Genomic DNA, 17,563 nt, shown 5'->3' with positions numbered 1-17,563 from the left:
TTGACATTTTTCTTCATTATAAAAGTAGTTGAAATGGAGTAGGCTACATAAGCATATGTGATAAAAGGGAATTTGTGAAGGGTAGGGGAGTTGGATTAGATCCTCTTTTAAGATTCCATACCATTCATAACCATTTATGATTATAAATTAGCCAAGGGTTGGTGAATTATAAAATAATGGTTCTTTATTACATCGTTGGAAGCTTTTGCATTTTGTGTATTAAGAAGGTTAGCATAAAGATTTATATATATTAAGCCTTGATTGTATTGCTGATAAGTTATATTTTATCACTTTTCCTTTCCTTTGGGTGAAGGCAAAGCATATGTTGTGCCAGTAATGAATGATTTCAGAAAGTGGGGAACATCATTGAGTGCAATTTAGGGGTTTTATTGGAGACTTTTTCCCCTGGACTTTTCACTGCTGTTCATGTGATAATTCTGGTGGGTTTTTTTTTTTTTTTAATTTTTATTTATTTATTTTTATTTTAGAGTGGGGAAGAGGGGCAGAGGGAGAGAGAATCTAAAGCAGGCTCCACACTCAGCATGGAGCTGAACGTGGGGCTCAGTCCCACTCTTGAGCTGAAATCAAGAGTTGGTAGCTCAACACACTAAGCCATTCAGGTGCCAAATAATTCTGGTTTTCATCCTATAACTACTTATTTAAACCTTGACCAAGCCTCTCATTCCTGCTCTGTGTTTACTTTTTTTTTTTTTTTAAGTTTATTTATTTATTTTGAGAGAAAGTATGTGTGTGGGAGGGGCAGAGAGAGAAAGGGAGAGAGAGAATCCCAAGCAGGCTCCACACTGTCAGCACAGAGCCCTGTGCAGCGCTCAATCCCACGAACTGTGAGATCATGACCTGAGCCAAAATTGAGAGTTGGACACCCAAATGACCAAGCCAGGTGCCCCTGTGTTTACTTCTTCAAAAATATAATATTTTTCTTTTAGATCTGTTATGAAAATTAGTTAAGTGTAACTTAAATGAAAATGCCCCGAATTAATTTTACTATTTTGAAATATTAATTATAGAAGATTTTTGTAGTGTAGTAAAGGAGAAATCATATCGCTGATAAATTTTTAAAGTTTAAATTTATTTTCAAGAAATAAATAACTTATATGAATGTGTTTATATGAATATTCAACAGAAGTGGTTAAAATGAATAAAAATTCAGTTTTCATTATTCTTAAAGTGTCTTGATTTGTATAACTTTATTTGCTGAGTATTTGTTCCTAGGACTCCCTCTAGTGTCTCTGAAAGCATCAGTAGGTTAGCAGCTTTTTAAAAAGAATTACTACTCACAGATTTTAAAGTATATAGAGGATCATAATTTTTTATTTTTTAATTTTGCTTTTATATTTAGCTTGTTTTTTAATGGGGTCATAACAGGAATTGATTTCTATAATTGTATAATTTCAGTATTGCAGGGTTAAAATCTACCACTTTGAGAGTGCCATTTTTCACTTTATGAATTCTTAGGTTGAAAATTATTCTACTTGAAATCATTTTCAGCCATTATTTATTTATATACCTTGCTTTGATCAGGAATAGATTTACCAAAATGACTAAATGGAAATTTCTTTGAAGATACAGCATTTGGCTTTATATGGCAAACTTTTGAATATGTAATATATTAATTAAACAGAAAGTAAAACAATAATAAATAAAAGAGAATTTCCTCCAAATTGATAACTATACCACCGTTTAAGTGATTGAGCTCATTTCTCTACAAGTCAGAGGTATTACATGTTTCAAAGTATTGTGTCTTATCTTTGGGGTCAATTCAAATTTCTTTCTTATATGTTAAGTATATGAATTGAAACTAATGCCTTAATATATATTATTTTCAAAACTGTAAGTATATTTGAATACTGTTTATTTCTTGGGGATTATTTAAATCTAACGGATTTAAGTAAGTATTGAACCCAGAGCTCAAATATTGCTGCTGTCAGTATTTATGAAAGTGGTACATAGTTGCATGTCTTATATCTAACATGTAGAAACTCAGAGATAATTAAGTGTAAATGCATTTTCACACACATAAAAACACATGCAGAAATGCACTGGGATTTGGTGACAGAAGTGTGTCAATATGAAAAAATAAGTAGCCAAGTAAGTTCTGGGAAAAAGGTACTTGTTCAGCTTATGTAAGATTCTGTACCACTGCTTTTCTTTGCCTTTTGTGAAAATCAGTGTTCCTATTTATAATGTTGACGAAATACTCATGAAGAAAACATTTAAGAATCCTAAAAGTCTTAAAAAAAAAAAAAAGAATCCTAAAAGTCTTTGTCTAAAGAGAAATGTAAAGTGACCTTATTCTTTCTCAGTATTAATGTCTCCAGTAGTAGTATATCCTTTCTGTTATCTCTATACCTCAATCCATCATATATATTCACATTTTAATATTTGTTATGTGTTTCAGGGTGTTGACGATGCCTTCTATACATTAGTTCGAGAAATTCGAAAACATAAAGAAAAGATGAGCAAAGATGGTAAAAAGAAGAAAAAGAAGTCAAAGACAAAGTGTATAATTATGTAAATACAATTTGTACTTTTTTCTTAAGGCATACTTAAGTAAAAGTGGTAATTTTTGTACATTACACTAAATTATTAGCATTTGTTTTAGCATTACCTAATTTTCTGCTCCATCCAAACTGTTAGCTTTTATCTTGAATGCTTATTTTAAATGACAGTGGAAACTTTTTTTCCTCTAAGTGCCAGTATTCCCTGAGTTTTGGTTTTTGAACTAGCAATGCCTGTGAAAAAGAAACTGAATACCTGAGATTTCTGTCTTGGGGTTTTTGGTGCATGCAGTTGATTACTTCCTATTTTTCTTACCAATTGTGAACTTTGGTGTGAAACAAATTAATGAAACTTTCGAATCATCCCTATTCTGTGTTTCATGTAGTCACATACATGGATTAATTACCATTTATAACTTCAGTTGAGATTTCATGATTCGTTTTACTGAAACATTGAGGGAACATGAATTTATGGGCTTCTTGTAGATTCATCTTGTAGGTATTAATGTCCTATAGTTTCAGTCACCCTTAATGAATGTAAAGTTACACTGTTCATAAAGGTTTTCTCCATCTTTTCACTGCTGTTTGTCATAGTCACGCTCCCCAAAATATTATATTTTTTCTATAAAAAGGGAAAAAAAGGAAAAAAAAATACAAGGCAATGGAAAATATTAAAAGGCATTTACTTTCTGTATTAGATAAATTCCTATAATACTCTGAATAGCTTTTCCTGTTAAGGCAGACCCAGTATGTGATGAGGATTATAGCAACCATTTTGGGGCTATATTTACATGCTACTAAATTTTTGTAATAATTGAAAAAATTTTAACATGTATAAAAAATTCCCATAGGAATTAAATATAGTCTCCCTGTGTCAGATTGCTCTTTCTTAGCATAACTTTAAATCTTTTGTTGAACTTCAGTCTTAGAAAATAGTTTTAATTCTGGTAGTGACATTAAAGATTATTTGGGCCAGTTAGCTTTAGTAGATGTTAAAGAGACCAAGACTGCAAGGCCAGGCCTTGTGTGAACCTTTGAGCTTCATTAAGAGTTTCATGGTATGGACTGCATCCCTGTGGCCTCCCAGTGTGCTCATGCATTGGGTGGTCAAAAGTAGGGACTAGCAGAGTTTGGATAAGTTACATTCTCACTATGTGGTGGTCCTCTGACAGATCAGGAACATCACTTTTAAAAAAACCAACAGAACTTTTTAAAAAACATTATTTTAAATGAGATTTTGGGGTTGGGGGTGGCAAGACTTTAATTTTTTTTTAAACAATGAAGTGAAAAAGTTTCAAAATCTCTAGTATTGGCTAGTTCTCAACACTGGCTAAAGTAACATTTCATAAACACTTTACAAGTATGGTCCATATTTAAGAATATATAATGCTTAAAAAATAAACTAATAACATGATTCTTTCAATGCGTTTAAGATGTATTTTTAAATATCTGAAGTAAGATGGTGTGTTGAGGTGAAAATATCACTGGGCTAGGAGGAAGGTGACTTAGATTCTAGTTACGTGTCTTTTACAATTCACTTTTGGGCAAATCACTTACTATCCATTTCTTCTATGTTAAAAGAAGTCATCTCAGAGGCTATATCTAGCATTACAGCTATGTGATTTACATTCAGTTTACATAAGGAATACCTATTTGTCAATCTCAGCACAATCTGTAACTTTTTACCTGTGTTATCTTCAGTGCCAGTCTTAGGCAAAGTTGTGCAAGAGGTGAAGTTTATTTTTGAGTATCTGCTCTCCAGTATCAGTATCAGTACTCCCCCACATTAGTGTCATCTTGCCTGCCTACCCTTCTATATGCCCCATGACTTGATGCTTTCCTTTTAATACTTTTGATTCCTCTAACCTCAAGATTTATTGCTGCTTTGGATATCTCTGTGAAGGCTTCCCATCAAGTCACATTAGTCAGGCCTAACAATCTGACAGATACTATAGTGAGATGGACCTAATAGCTAATTTTTAGATGGTAGCTATATAGCAATTTAACTTTGATCCTTTTGAACATCATCTCTTTGCTACCCGGTCCATTAGTGACTAAGTAGGAATTTTCATACCTGCTATGAATAGACAGAACCCTATCCAGTGGAAGAATTTGATAAAGGTAGTACTGAAAGATGTCCTTAGATAATCTAAAATTAGGACTAGCCCTGGTAACAGTGATACATTCCATTATTTTGATAAGCAAAATCTTACAATGAAAAATACCTTAAAATTTAATTCACAAGGCTTACTTTTTAGCAGAATTCATTTATTCAACAACTATTTGAGTGCCTACTAGATGCCAGGTACTGCACAAGGCACTGGGGATATTACAATATCCCCCCAAAAGGGACATGATCCCTATCCTTAAGTAGTGCTGATATTTTAGAGTGCTCTGTAATATCTTAGGCATTTGGCACATGACCCAGAGATAACATAATGCATATTTTAGTTTTGCAAAGAAGGGATATGGTCTCTAAGGTTTCTTCCAGTTCTAAAATAATTGTTTTGCTCTGATTCCAGTAAAGCTGTTTAATCAAGCTACTTTACATAAATCACTTTACTTCATTATTTTAAAGGAGTAAACTTGACTATATATTGTTTTTTATTTGGGATAATTATGTGATTCTCTTGGGACAACTTATAGTACATATTAAATCATATGTCAGATAATAACATTAAAATTCCCAAGTGTGTATTATTCTAGTTGGTCTCTTTGTATAATAATTAAAATAGACTTAAAATTAAATAATTGAATTTAAAAATAGTTTTATTTATCTGGGTATGAATATACAGATGCTTGAGCTAATTCACAGAAAAAGAAATTTCTGTGTAAAAATCAGTCCAGTTTCTGAAATGCTGTGCTAAATTACAGGTTTATGGAACATTATCTAGATAGGGTGTTAAGACTTTATAGTACTTCCTCTTGTTTCTACACAAGAGAAAGAAATGGCCATATTTCAGGAATTGCAGTGCTTAACTGAGGGATTTTTAGGACTCTTGAATTTTTTGATGTAGCTGGGCAACTTTTTTTAGGCAGTGGTAATTATCCTTTATTATGTGAATTTTGAATGGTTTGACAAAAGGTTTGTTTTTGTAGGGATTTTAAAAGGGGAGCCATAATTCTAGAAATAAATTTATGTAATTATTACGGCCTTAAAGATAAAAATCCTTGTTGAAGTTGAAAAAAATTGCTAAATTACATAGTCTTAGACATTAACATGTTTGTGGAAGAACGTAGCAGAAGTATGTAGTATAATTTCAGTGAATATTTCCACTTAGGAATTCTAGGCTCTATTTTAACTGAGTCACACTGCATAGGAATTTAGAACCTAACTTCTAGGTTATCAAAATCTTTGCCACCATTGCACAATTTTGTCCTAATATATATAGAAACTTTGTGAGGCATGTTCAGTTGCAGTTTGCACAAGTTCATCTCATTTGTATTCCGGTGATTTTTTTTTTTCTTCTAACCATTTTCTTCTAAACGATATATATACACATTCAGTTTTTCTGGTAGGCAATAAAAACTGTCATTTCCATTGTCAAAAAATAATAATTTCTTGGTAACTCTGTATTAATGGTTTTTAAAAAAAATCAGTTACTTTAAAACTGAATTTATATTTAATAATTTCTGTTAGTATTGGGTAGCATGAAATCTGCATTGAGAAATTGAACAGCATACAACTGGTAGCTGTAAAGTCCTTCAGAAAATGAAAATTATTTCTTCCTAAAGATACATTTACATGAGTTCTTGAAGAATAGTCATAACTAGGTTAGTAATTGTTTTCGTTTAATAGTTTTAAGTGCCTGTTTGGGATGATGATAGGCAATTTATATGAATTTAGGAAAAAACAAAGTTTTCACTTGCAGAAATGTCAATTACAGAGGGTCCCCCTCCCCATAGAGCTAAATGGGTTATGTAATGTTTTATCCAAAAGTTTCCAGTTCCACTGTCTTGTGTTTTCATGTTGAAAATACTTTTGCATTTTTCCTTTGAGTGCCAATTTCTTACTAGTACTATTTCTTAATGTAACATGTTTACCTGGAATGTATTTTAACTATTTTTGTATAGTGTAAACTGAAACATGCACATTTTGTACATTGTGCTTTTTTTTGTGGGACATATGCAGTGTGATCCAGTTGTTTTCCATCATTTGGTTGCGCTGACCTAGGAATGTTGGTCATATCAAACATTAAATTTAAAAATGACCACTCTTTTAATTAAAATTAACTTTTAAATGTTTATAGGAGTATGTGCTGTGAAGTGATCTGAAATTTGTAATATTTTTGTCATGAACTGTACTGCTCCTAATTATTGTAATGTAATAAAAATAGTTATGGTGACTACGACAGTGTGTACTTCTTGATGGAATTTGAAACATTTGCCCCACAGTTGATACAGAACAGTAATATTAGTGAATATTAGTGAATCTTTTGCAGCTTATCAGTTAAGTATATTCTTTATTTGTGAAAGGTGTTGTGAACATTATGTAAAGGTTTAAGTGTTTACTTAAAACCGTGCTAGATTTAGGTCCATTATCATGTTAATTCATTTAGAAGTAGATGCAAAACAGATCTACCTTTATGATGAAACAACAGAATAACATTATTTATTACTTTTTATCAGTAAAGGTACTTGATACACAACAGGTGACTTGTTTTAAGACCCAAAGAGAACCAGCAGCAAAATTAATAATGGAAGATATTAAATAGGTATGTATGTAGTGCCAATCACTGGCAGCCTACTTCAAGATCAGAAATAATCTTACTCCATACATATTATTTCTATAACTACACTTAAATCATTGCCAGGTGCTATTGTTTTGTATCGAACCTTGAATGTGTGCTGTCAAGTGCCAAATAGGGCCAAAAATAAGGTGGTATTCCTTCAAAAGTTAAGGGGAATTAATGTATAAGAAATTATTTTGCTTAGTTAAATGTGCATTAAGTGGCATTCTCTTGTCAGTAAAATGGAGAAAGAGGCTAAGAATTGGCAAAAACTTACTAAGTTAAAATTATTTCAAGTGTACTATGTTTTCATTCAAAATTGGGTATTTATTAAATTTTAATTGGTAGTTGGCTATGTTGCTAATTTTGTGTAAAATTAAGCATAAAGTGTTGTTGATAAAGCTCTGTGAATAGAAATTGAAACCTATTTTAGTTCAATAAGGCAGCACAGGTATTTTTTTTTACAAAACCTGTATATCTTGCCATTTTAAGACACAATTATTTTTTATCATATCTGGTATACATAGATAGCTGACACTGAATTTCAGTCAAATTATAGTAATCGTGATCAGTTAGTTTTTTTGATATCTGAATAATAGCGTTGTTTCATCGCTCTGTATTTCCTAAGGAAGTATAAGGCTTCTAGCTCTTTCATTACAAATTCGCCCCGTCCAATAAGTTCTTTGATCTTCTCTGGGTCCTTCACATCTTTGTTTTTAAGGAAAACATTCTTCAGACGCCTTTTAAAATAGTCTGCTCCTTTTGGATAGTCTCGTCCAAGATACAGCAGCTTAAAAAAGAAAGATTATATATTTCTAAACAATCTGTATCTCAATAACATATGTATAAAAATGGCAACATAAGTACTTACATTTTTATAAAGGTTTAGTACTTCTCCTCTTAAAGAATTGGCCATTTTCATTTATTATGAAAAGTATCTGCCTTTATACATAACATACCTAAAGAAAAATAAAAAGTTTTGTAAATAACTGCATTATAGTCTCTTTTAGAATCAAAAACAATTGTACATATTGGGAATATGGAAACTTTGTTTTTCATTCAATAAATAACTTTTTGAGCACTTTATGTTCCAGGCACTGACGTAGCCATGAAATGTCAGATAAGATATGTGTTCTCACAGAACTAACCTCTCTTGGGGGAGACATTATAATAAGAGAATTTTCTTACGAAGGAGAAAGGGTAATGAGAGGGGAAATGAATTGTCAAAAAGGGATATGTAGGTGTACCTCCATTTATACAGAGTGAAATGAATGAGATTTGAATCCAAGCTGCATAACATTACACAAATTACTTAACCTTTTCTGAGCCTCAGTTTCCTTCCTGTCAAAAAGGAAGACTGTCTACAATGCTTTCAAGGCAAGGCCAGATTTGTTTGGAGGACACGGAAGAGGCCTGATCATATCTAGAAGGTGCTATACTAAGAGAGGCCAAAGAGTAGAAGCTGAGTGTGGGAGTCAAGCAGGGTGGCTCAGTTAAGTATCTGATTTTGGCTCAGGTCATGATCTCATGGTTCCTGGGTTCGAGCCCTGCATCTGGCTCTCTGCTGTCAGCACAGAGCCTGCTTTGGATCCTCTGTCTCCATTTCTGTCTGCCCCTCCACCACTCATTCTCTCCCCGCCCCCCTCTCAAATAAAAACTTAAAAACGTGAAATTATTTTACCATATTTTGTTTATACCAAAGTATTATTTCAGTGTGTCATGTTAGCTACATTCAAGTGCTTATAGGTTATCAGTGGCTTAGTTGTAACCATATTGGACAGCACAGCTTTAGAGTATATTTCCTGTGAACAAGGACATTTCCCTACAGAACAGTACAACTATCAGAATCGGGAAACTAATGCTGCTACATTACTACTGAAATCCACACCCCCTCCACATTTTGGCATTCATTCCAAAGATGCTGTATTTTATAGCAAAAAGGTCCAAACACACACTGAATTTAGTTTTCATGTCTCTTTAGCCTTCAATCTGAAACCGATCCTCAGGGTTTCCTTGACTTCAATGAACTTCATACTTGCGAAGATCACAGGCCATTTATTTTGTAGAATAGCTGGAGACTACCACAGAAATATTTAAAATGCTTAGAAATAACAGAGTAGCCTGAGAATGGGAGCAAGGGGCTAGAGAACAGGAGGAATCAAAAGGCAGGAGGAAATCCTCGGGGATGATGGAGATGTTAATTATGATTGTGGTGATGGTTTTATAGAAATGTCAAATTTATCAAACTATATTTACATTTTAAAGAAGTATAACTTACTGTATGTTAATTATACCAGTAACTTTTTAAAAATTGGTGTAAATATGCTGGCAAAATGTTAGGAGTAGAGCTGGGAGACAGTGAGGTAGACATGGAAATAGAGATCTATCTAAACCACAAGACTGCTAATTAGGGTAGGTGGTTCAACTGGCCAGCAGTCAAGTTGCATAAAACCTGGTATGCCTCTCTGGGGTGGGAGCCCTGGGTGAAAGCACTTAAATTTTTTTTATTTTAATGTTTATTTATGTGTGAGAGACCGAGTGCGAGTGGGGGAAGGGAAGAGATGGGGGAGACACAGAATCTGAAACAGACTCCAGGCTCTGAACTGTCAGCACAGAGCCTGACGCAGAGCTTGAACTCACGAACTGCGAGATCATGACCTGAGCCAAAGTTGGATGCTTAACCGACTGAGCCACCCAAGTGCCCCCCAAAATTTAAGTTTTTAAAAAGTTTAAAGTAAGTATGGCAGCTAAATGAAAACCTTTTCATTTCTTGCTTAAGTTCATAAATCTAGTTCTCTGGATTGTCTTTCTTAAGGGGGAAAAAACCACACAGGAACAAACATTATTTCCATTTTAATACTTCTGTAATTCCCCTCTTCACTAGTTTTTGAGCTAATTCATACAGCAAACATACAATGCAGCAGAACAATTCTTTAAGCTTTCTTGGAATTTTCTGTTTTTCTCCAAATTGCTTCCGAGCTTTCCTTCCAAGTCTGGTAATCCTTTTCTGTCCATTTTTATAAGTGAAAGGACAAAAAAAGCTTTTTAGAAGATTTGTATACATGGTTGCAACTGATAGACTCTGAGCTTCTCTTAGGATCCAAGTGGGCCATTGTTGGGGAACCTCTGAAGTCAAAGTGTTAGATCATTCCTCCTGGACTGGTCAGATTCCCCAGAGAAGAAACTTCCAGTTTGCTGAGGATTTGCCTATCTAATCTTAAGAAGTGAAAGAAGAAGGGGGACCTTGCACTCAGCAGTATATACACCAAATTTACTTAATTTGTTTCCAGTGTGGTTCTCGTACTTAGTATACCTGAAGACACCTCAGTGTACAGAATAGTATTATTTTGTCAGAAGTCAATCTCCATGCTTCTGTAGGAGTAAGAGGTATGGTCCCTCCAGAGGTGTTTCTCAAAGAGCTTTCACTTAATCTCTTTGATTTACTTCATTCTTCATTTCCAATTCCATTGGCCCTGTTCCAGTGCCTTTTAAGAATTATGCAGTATAAATCGGGCTTTTCTGGTGTGTTGAGTCACATTCATTTATCTGGTTTGCAGCTTCCAAAATACTGTTGTCATCTTCTCTCTTCTCTCTCATTTTTCCAATTTATTTTTATATCCCTTCACTGAAGATTTAGTGGAGTTTTGGAAAGGAATGAAGTCAGATGGATGTATTTAATTTACTATATTAGTACCTAATTTCAATTTTAAAGCTTTGATTTTTTATTTCTTTCTTTTTTTTTTTTTTTTTTTTGCTGAGAGCCAATTTCCAGTATGGTTAATCTTACTGAAGAATGGCTCTTCAGAACCACGTGCTTTAAAAACGATTCTAAATCTACATAGACATAATTTCAAATTGCAAATTGTAGCCTGTTTAATTTTCTGGCTAGGAGCACAGCTTTATTTAACTCACAATTTGTCATTTATAAAAACTTGTAGAGATCTGGCTTAAATTGTCTTTTTAGTTTACAAATTATACATAATAAAGGATTTGCGCAGCAAAAAATGTAGCTGGTTTGATTAGGGTAAAATTGTCCCATTCTTTGATATGGTACCCTATAGGAATCATTATTATTTTGTGTTGACCTTTAAGTATTTGAGTAGCCATTGGGAGAAAGAGGTCTCCCTGGGTTCACAATTGGTGAAGCTGAAGTGCAGCAGGGACCGGGGGCTGCTCCTTAACCCTGCATGAAGTCATGGAGGTTACTGCTCTTTGTAAAGAGCCAAACTCTTAGCGACTGAGAGAAGTCCCCTACCATTCTGAGAATGCATGTGGTGGGCAAGGAGAAGAAGGTACAATCCTCATTGATAGCTTCTTCCTAATAACTGTGGACTGAGGAGTTCAGATTTAACCAACTCCATTCCTGGGTTATCTAAGAATTGTCATTTTACTGGTTGCCAAAAGCTGTTGTTAATTACTTTTCCTCATGAAGTTCAGATGCCAATAAAAGCTGAAGGAAAACTGGCAAAGAAAGGCAGTGCAATATTATTATTTATTGGGTTCTGTTAGATTTGACTCAAACAGCTGACACACATGTCCCTAAACTAAGCCTAAAAAGCTTCACACAAAAAACCAGTGCCAGCACCAAAGGATATGTTATCACAGAGGTAGGTGGCAAGAGATTTTTGCCCCCTAAGGCTGGTATTTGGCTTGGTTGAGCCCTACCCAGAAGCCAGCGTATAGAAGTGAGCTGAAAAGAGCTATTTATGTATATGTTCAGAATGGGTGGATATTGTTACACCGGTCTGAAGGCAAAGAAGAGGGAACAGGAAATCGCCCTTACACTTAGGCAACTTGCAAGAGAAGTAGGAGAGAAGAACCAAACTCACTGGTACAATCTTTTATAGCACAGTGACCCCTAGAACACAGTCTAGTGTGTTCTCACACATCCATAGCAATTCCTCCTCCCTGGGAGGGAGGTGGCCTAGAGTGAGGGCTTGAGCAAGTCCTCCCTCTTAAAGGCCTACCATTTTAAGGTAATTTGGGAAGAACGTTAACACCTCCTTAGGCCCATCAATCCTAACTGAATTGACTGAGGTTTTATAACATAAACAGTAGTCTGAAACACTAAAAAGCTTACTTTCATATTAAATGGCCTCAGAACGCTGTATGAAGTCGGTATTAAGATGTTTTTTATCTTGCTACCAGGGCTTGGAGATGGAAATGTCATAATTTACAATTGGATTTCTGTTACAATGGGGATAATAAGACCTCAACCCATAAGACTAGCTCAGTAATACTTATTTACTAATACATTTCATCAATGAAGTTGGAAAAGAGAGAGCATTATAAAATTACAATTCAGAGGTAAGAGATGGTGCCAACGATTTTAAAGTATTTCACGTTTTGTCATGCGGAAACAGGGCCCTGAGATCAGAGAATTGGGTGAGGATTTGGAGGGAGCTTAATATCTTAATCACTTAATTTCTTCTAGTTTCCCCGTGGGTCTAAATTGGTAGTGTTTCTTCTTGCGGGGAGGAGACTGAAATTCTGAAGGTTGTGCTACTGGCTAGTACAAAGAGCCGGTGACCTTGGGCGAGTAACTTAATGAGTCTTCCTGGGCCTCAGCGACGTTCAACCATAAGACTTTACCCAGGATTTGCTTCAAATAATTTCCACTTCTTCGTTAGAGCTGCTCTTAGGAAAATCAGCATATACATAACTCGCACAGAGTAAACTGAACCATGTGCAGAGAGAAGAATCCGAAAGTCATTAATTTTAAAATGACCAACCCTCTCGAAACTAATTTGTTTAGTCCTTCTCTAAATTGCCAGTTGAGCCCTGCCACTCGGTCGGGCCTAAGCTGTGGTGGCCCAGGCAGCCCACCCGGGTGTCAATCACTTGACCCAGTGGCGTAGCCAACGGCTCCCTTCCTTCTCGAAACCCTCACGGAAAGAAGTGCCCCAAAACACTCCTGGGAAATTGTGAGGAAGAGAAACTGTCAACGTCGGAAGACGTTCAGAAACCCTTTGCCACACCCGGTAGTCCCTGCCCCAGAGCATACTTCACGGCCTCCAGACCCCAAGATCTGGAAAACAGAATAAAACGCCCCGGCGGCTGCACTCACGCACTTTCCGGCATTCCACAGCCATAATATGGCCTCCGACCACTTCGACTCCAGGGTCGGTCAGCCTCGAACAGGGCGGTGTTGATGTGGGGCAGCCAGTCAGAGAAGGGGGCGGGGCGCCGTCCGGAAGAGCCCCAGCGCGATTGCGCGGACACTTCCGCGAAGATTTGCGCTCTTTCCCTAGGGCGCAAGTGGGCGGGGCTTGTCGTCCTAACTACCCGGGAGCGTTTGTCCTCGCAACTCTAATCTCAGATTTGGCCCGGGTTCGCGCTTGCTGCAGCATGGTGAGCGGGAAAAGCGGTGGAGGGGCGAGCAGTGATTCACCATGTTACAATGATATAATAAGAGCATGTCATATTTTAGAGGGGAGCCGGTCGGTTTAAGAAAGCACCCATATCCCTGTGGGGAGTCTGCCTTCTGATCTATGGCCTTCCCGTCCGGAAGATGGACAGGACAGATGGGAATCCCAAACCGGTTTCGGCAGACGGGGGATGGCCATTGCGGTCAGATGGTGTCCTAATCTGGCATTGTTGCTAGGTTTAAGAATTGGTCTGAACCTGGTAATTTCCAATAATGATAGACGTTTCCATTAAATTGCTTTTTTTTTATTGGCAGCTTGGCAAAAGTATGTTTTTGTGCCTCCTCAGTGGTTAATTAAAAACTGTTACAAGTTATTCTGCTTTGAAAAATTATTTTTTATGGTCTGTTGTGGAAATACGAATTGTTTTGTAATTCAAGTTACTCAGTTTGCCTTGCCTTTATTAAATATAATAAAGCTTCTTGTTTTATTTTAATGCACTTCTCAGCTGTCATGACTTTTCCAAGGACACAGACCAACCCTGTAGCTATGAGAGTATCTTTTCCCCCATTTTCTTAAATGGGACTTCCATCTTCTATGGTTAAAACCAAAGGAAGTAAAAAATGTAATTAGTTAATTATTTAATTCATTAATTAGGGGGAAATACAGATTAAATTCTGTGTGTTGGACACTAGGCTAGAAGTCAAGGATCTAAAAGTGAATATTGCAACCCCTCCCTGCTCTGGGAGACAGGCTAATCTAATAATAATACAGTTTTTTAACCGTAACAATTGAAATGTCTACAATGGAGTAAGATTAATTGGAAATAATGAAGTTGGGGTGAGGAAGGACACAGAAAGAGAAGAACAATGCTTTTCAAAGTGTGTTTTAAAGTATGAATGTGAGTTTCCAGAATTGATGGAAAAAAATAAGGTGTGGAGAACATTCATCTCTGGAAGACAAGGAAGTAAATGGACTTTAAACTGACTTAAAACTGCTGGTAAATTGAGGGAAGAATAAGCCCTTAATTTATTTTCCAATGGAGCATAAATTTCATCTTATCCCTCCAGCAATGTTTCTCAAAATGTCCCTGGAACATTTGCTTTTACCACATCTGGAAAACTTGTTAAGATACAGAGTCCAGGAATAGACTGGACTCCAAGTCTACTGTATTAGTTTCCTAGTGCTGCCAGGTAACAAAGTAAAACAAACTGAGTGGCTTAAACAATAGAATCTCACTGTTTCACAATTCTGGAGGCTGATAAATCTAAGATCAAGGTGTTTCCAGGGCTCTGCTCCCTCTGCAGGTGCTGGAAAGGAATCTGTTCAGATCTCTTTCCGAGCTCTGATAGTTCCTTGGCAACATATCCCCATTCTTTATATGGTGTGCTTTCTGTGTGCATGTCTGTATCCAAATTTCTCCTTTTTATAAGGACACCAGTCATACTGGATTAAAGGCCATTCTGTTCCATTATGATCTTACCTTAATTTAACTAATTATATCAACAACAACCCTAGTTCCAAATAAACTAAAATTTGGAGGTACTGGGAGATAGGACTTCAACATATGAATTTTGTGGGGATGCAGTTCAGTCCTTAATATCTACTGAATCATAATGTGGAAGGGAAAGTGAGTGTGTACACTTTTACTGAAGGAATATGCATTTTTTAAACAAGCATCCAGGTGACTTTTATGCCCTCTGAACTTTGAGAACTACAGTTGATCCCTGAATAACAATGGTCCACTTTGAATTGTGGGAATCCACTTATAGGCATATTTCTTCTGCTAAATACAGCACTGTTAATGTATCTTATGATTTCCTTAATATTTCTTTTCTCTAGCTTATTTTGTTGTAAGAATACAGTATGTATAAATATAATACACAAAATATGTGTTAACTGACTATATGTTATCAGTAAGTCTTCTAGTCAACAGTAGGCTATTAGTAGTTAAGTTTTGGGGGAGTCATAAGTTACATGTGGATTTTTGACGACATAGAGTTCAGCACCCCTAACCCGTGTATTGTTCAAGGGTCAAGTGTACTGTACTACATAATTGTCATAGACTATGAGTCTGGAGTTCTCTCTTGTCCAGCAAGAGAGCGGACACAGAATTGAATATGAGAAAGGCTAATGTCCAGGGGGAGACAAGAGCCCTGAACAGGGGTTTGTCTCCATATCTATTGAGCGCACAAGATTTTACACGTGTGGTGAACGTGAAGAAAACAATCAGATAATAATCATTAACTTGTGTGATTAAGAAGCAAAGGGTGGGGGGGGGGGTGGCAATTGGAGGGTGTGATCAAAGCACAATAGTGTATTGGTGTCAGATGGAAAGTAATTTCCTGCAGGTGATATAACAAGTTACTCGTGATCCATTACCATATCTCACTAGCTAACCTTGGCCCTTTTGCCCCATGGTGGTGGCTTTCCTCCCTAAGCTTTTTTCTAACCCATTTATGTAAGTAGAACCTATTTCCCCACACATAATGCTCTTTTTATGATTTGTAGGAAGGGTTAGGATAAGTACTAATTCCAACCGTGCTTCATATTAAAAGCACTAGTAAGAGATGATAATTTGCCCATTTTAAAATATGGCTACTTGAGAACAGGAGCAATACTGTTTGCATATTCTGCTGTATAGTAGTTATTTCAAGATGAAAGTGTGTTAACTATGAATTGATAGTAAGTATAATAGATATAGAACCCAACTGTAAAAATTATATGAGAGCAAAAGCTCTACTATTCTTCTTTATATCCTCTGGTGTCCCAGAGCACCTTGTATGCAAATCAAATCTTAAATATCTGCTGAATGAATTAATGAAATATGTGTACTTTTCAGGAAGACAAAATCTGCTTCATGTGAATTTCAACATTTATATTTAATACAGTGATAATCTTACAGCTTGAACCAATAATTTCTCCTGTATAAGTCTTCAGATGTGGAAAGTGTATAATCTTTTAGTCACATGATCTCCTACCGATTCCTTATCAGAAACTTAATGGACACATGAGCCTAATCAGGAAATTACAAGTAGTGTTATTGAATCACTTGTAATGATAATGCTAGTGGTAAATATTTATTGAAATACTGTGCTTTCCAAAATAATTTCCAAAGAATAGATCTGCATTAAGACACATTGCTGAACAGAATCATTTTATCATAGATTTGCTTGCTTTAAATAACTGATTTTCTTTCTATAACCTTAGCAATCTAATCACAGAAAGATAATTTATTTATGAAATCATTTCCACACTTTCAAATTTGACATCAGTACCAGTACTTAATCATTATTGTTCTTTGGAACCGTTTAAACTAGCACTTTCCTGACTGCTACTCTGTATAGGTTTAGGTCCCATCATTCTGCATAGATCATGGAGTGATTGTCATAAGAAAGAATGTAAGATTTAAAGAGTATAATTTTAAAAAGATGCTTCAGTGGATGAACTACTTTATTTTTTCCTAGACCTGCTTGTAGTTTTGTCTAAATTCTTTTTAAAAAGACTTCATTTGGAGATAATTTTAGATTTACATTAAAGTTGCAAAGATGGTACAGAGAGTTTCCTTATGCTTTTTATCTGGCTTCTCCTAATTTTCGCATTTTACATAATCTTGGTACTTTTGTTAAAAATATCTGAGTTTTTAAAAAATTTATCAATCCTTTTGTTTTTCCAACTTTCAGGGTCCCAAAGCAAAAAAGGTAGGTAGAAATTATTTTCTCAAAATAGTCTTGTAAACACTGACGTTGTATGAACAGACATTTTAAACGTTTTCTAGTTACTTTTATTATGGTTTATAGGGTTTTTTATTATGGTTTATAGGGTTTACTAAGCTTACTTTGTAGATATTAATGCTATTTAAATCATGGATAATCCTTTACAAAACAGGATGTATTTCACATTTGATATAAAAAGATATTCCTAGTTTCGCAAAGACTTAAAAATAGTC

At 35.4% G+C, this 17,563-nt stretch overlaps 3 protein-coding genes across 13 annotated transcripts in view; 2 read left to right on the top strand and 1 right to left on the bottom strand.

Annotated features, from left to right (window-relative positions):
• KRAS (KRAS proto-oncogene, GTPase) overlaps positions 1-7,272 on the top strand; it is a 41,488-nt gene extending 34,216 nt beyond the window's left edge. The window contains exons 5-6 of one of the 3 annotated variants that reach the window (XM_078450005.1): positions 2,420-2,532; positions 7,149-7,272. In XM_078450005.1, coding sequence (XP_078306131.1) covers positions 2,420-2,532; positions 7,149-7,161 — 126 coding nt within the window. In that variant the 3' untranslated portion in view covers positions 7,162-7,272. Of the gene's footprint in view, positions 1-2,419; positions 6,869-7,148 lie in introns of those variants that run through there. The other 2 variants (XM_060658136.2, XM_060658135.3) reach the window with 2 other exon arrangements.
• ETFRF1 (electron transfer flavoprotein regulatory factor 1) lies at positions 7,103-13,439 on the bottom strand. 3 transcript variants are annotated; one of them, XM_060658137.3, is made up of 3 exons: positions 13,321-13,439; positions 8,121-8,208; positions 7,103-8,039 (listed from the first exon to the last, which is right to left on the bottom strand). In XM_060658137.3, the coding sequence occupies exons 2-3, from the start codon at positions 8,169-8,171 to the stop codon at positions 7,818-7,820; spliced, it is 273 nt and encodes a 90-aa protein (XP_060514120.1). In that variant the 5' UTR covers positions 8,172-8,208; positions 13,321-13,439; the 3' UTR covers positions 7,103-7,817. The 3 variants fall into 3 exon arrangements, with proteins under 3 accessions (XP_060514120.1, XP_060514121.1, XP_060514122.1); XM_060658138.3 differs by having other exon boundaries at positions 13,317-13,429; XM_060658139.3 differs by having other exon boundaries at positions 13,254-13,369.
• A 6-nt stretch (positions 13,440-13,445) lies between these two features.
• Positions 13,446-17,563, top strand: part of DNAI7 (dynein axonemal intermediate chain 7) — a 76,926-nt gene continuing 72,808 nt past the window's right edge. For 2 of the 7 annotated variants that reach the window (XM_081796130.1, XM_078450004.1), the window contains exons 1-2: positions 13,446-13,600; positions 17,298-17,315. Coding sequence is in view for 6 of the 7 variants with exons in the window: in XM_078450004.1 (XP_078306130.1) it covers positions 13,598-13,600; positions 17,298-17,315 (21 nt within the window). In the remaining variant the exon portion in view is untranslated. The other 5 variants (XM_060658129.3, XM_060658127.3, XM_060658126.2 and 2 more) reach the window with 4 other exon arrangements.

Source organism: Panthera onca, chromosome B4 (genome assembly GCF_046562875.1).
Source record: "Panthera onca isolate mPanOnc1 chromosome B4, mPanOnc1 haplotype 2, whole genome shotgun sequence".
NCBI classification, from domain to species: domain Eukaryota; kingdom Metazoa; phylum Chordata; class Mammalia; order Carnivora; family Felidae; genus Panthera; species Panthera onca.
This window is presented reverse-complemented; position numbering and strand designations above follow the sequence as displayed.

Coding starts and splice junctions, on each gene's coding strand:
- ETFRF1 (XM_060658137.3), bottom strand. CDS start 8,171: ATGAAAATGGCCAATTCTTTAAGAGGAGAAGTACTAAACCTTTATAAA. Junction 8,040..8,120: donor TACTAAACCTTTATAAAAAT/GTAAGTACTTAT, acceptor TTCTTTTTTAAG/CTGCTGTATCTTGGACGAGA.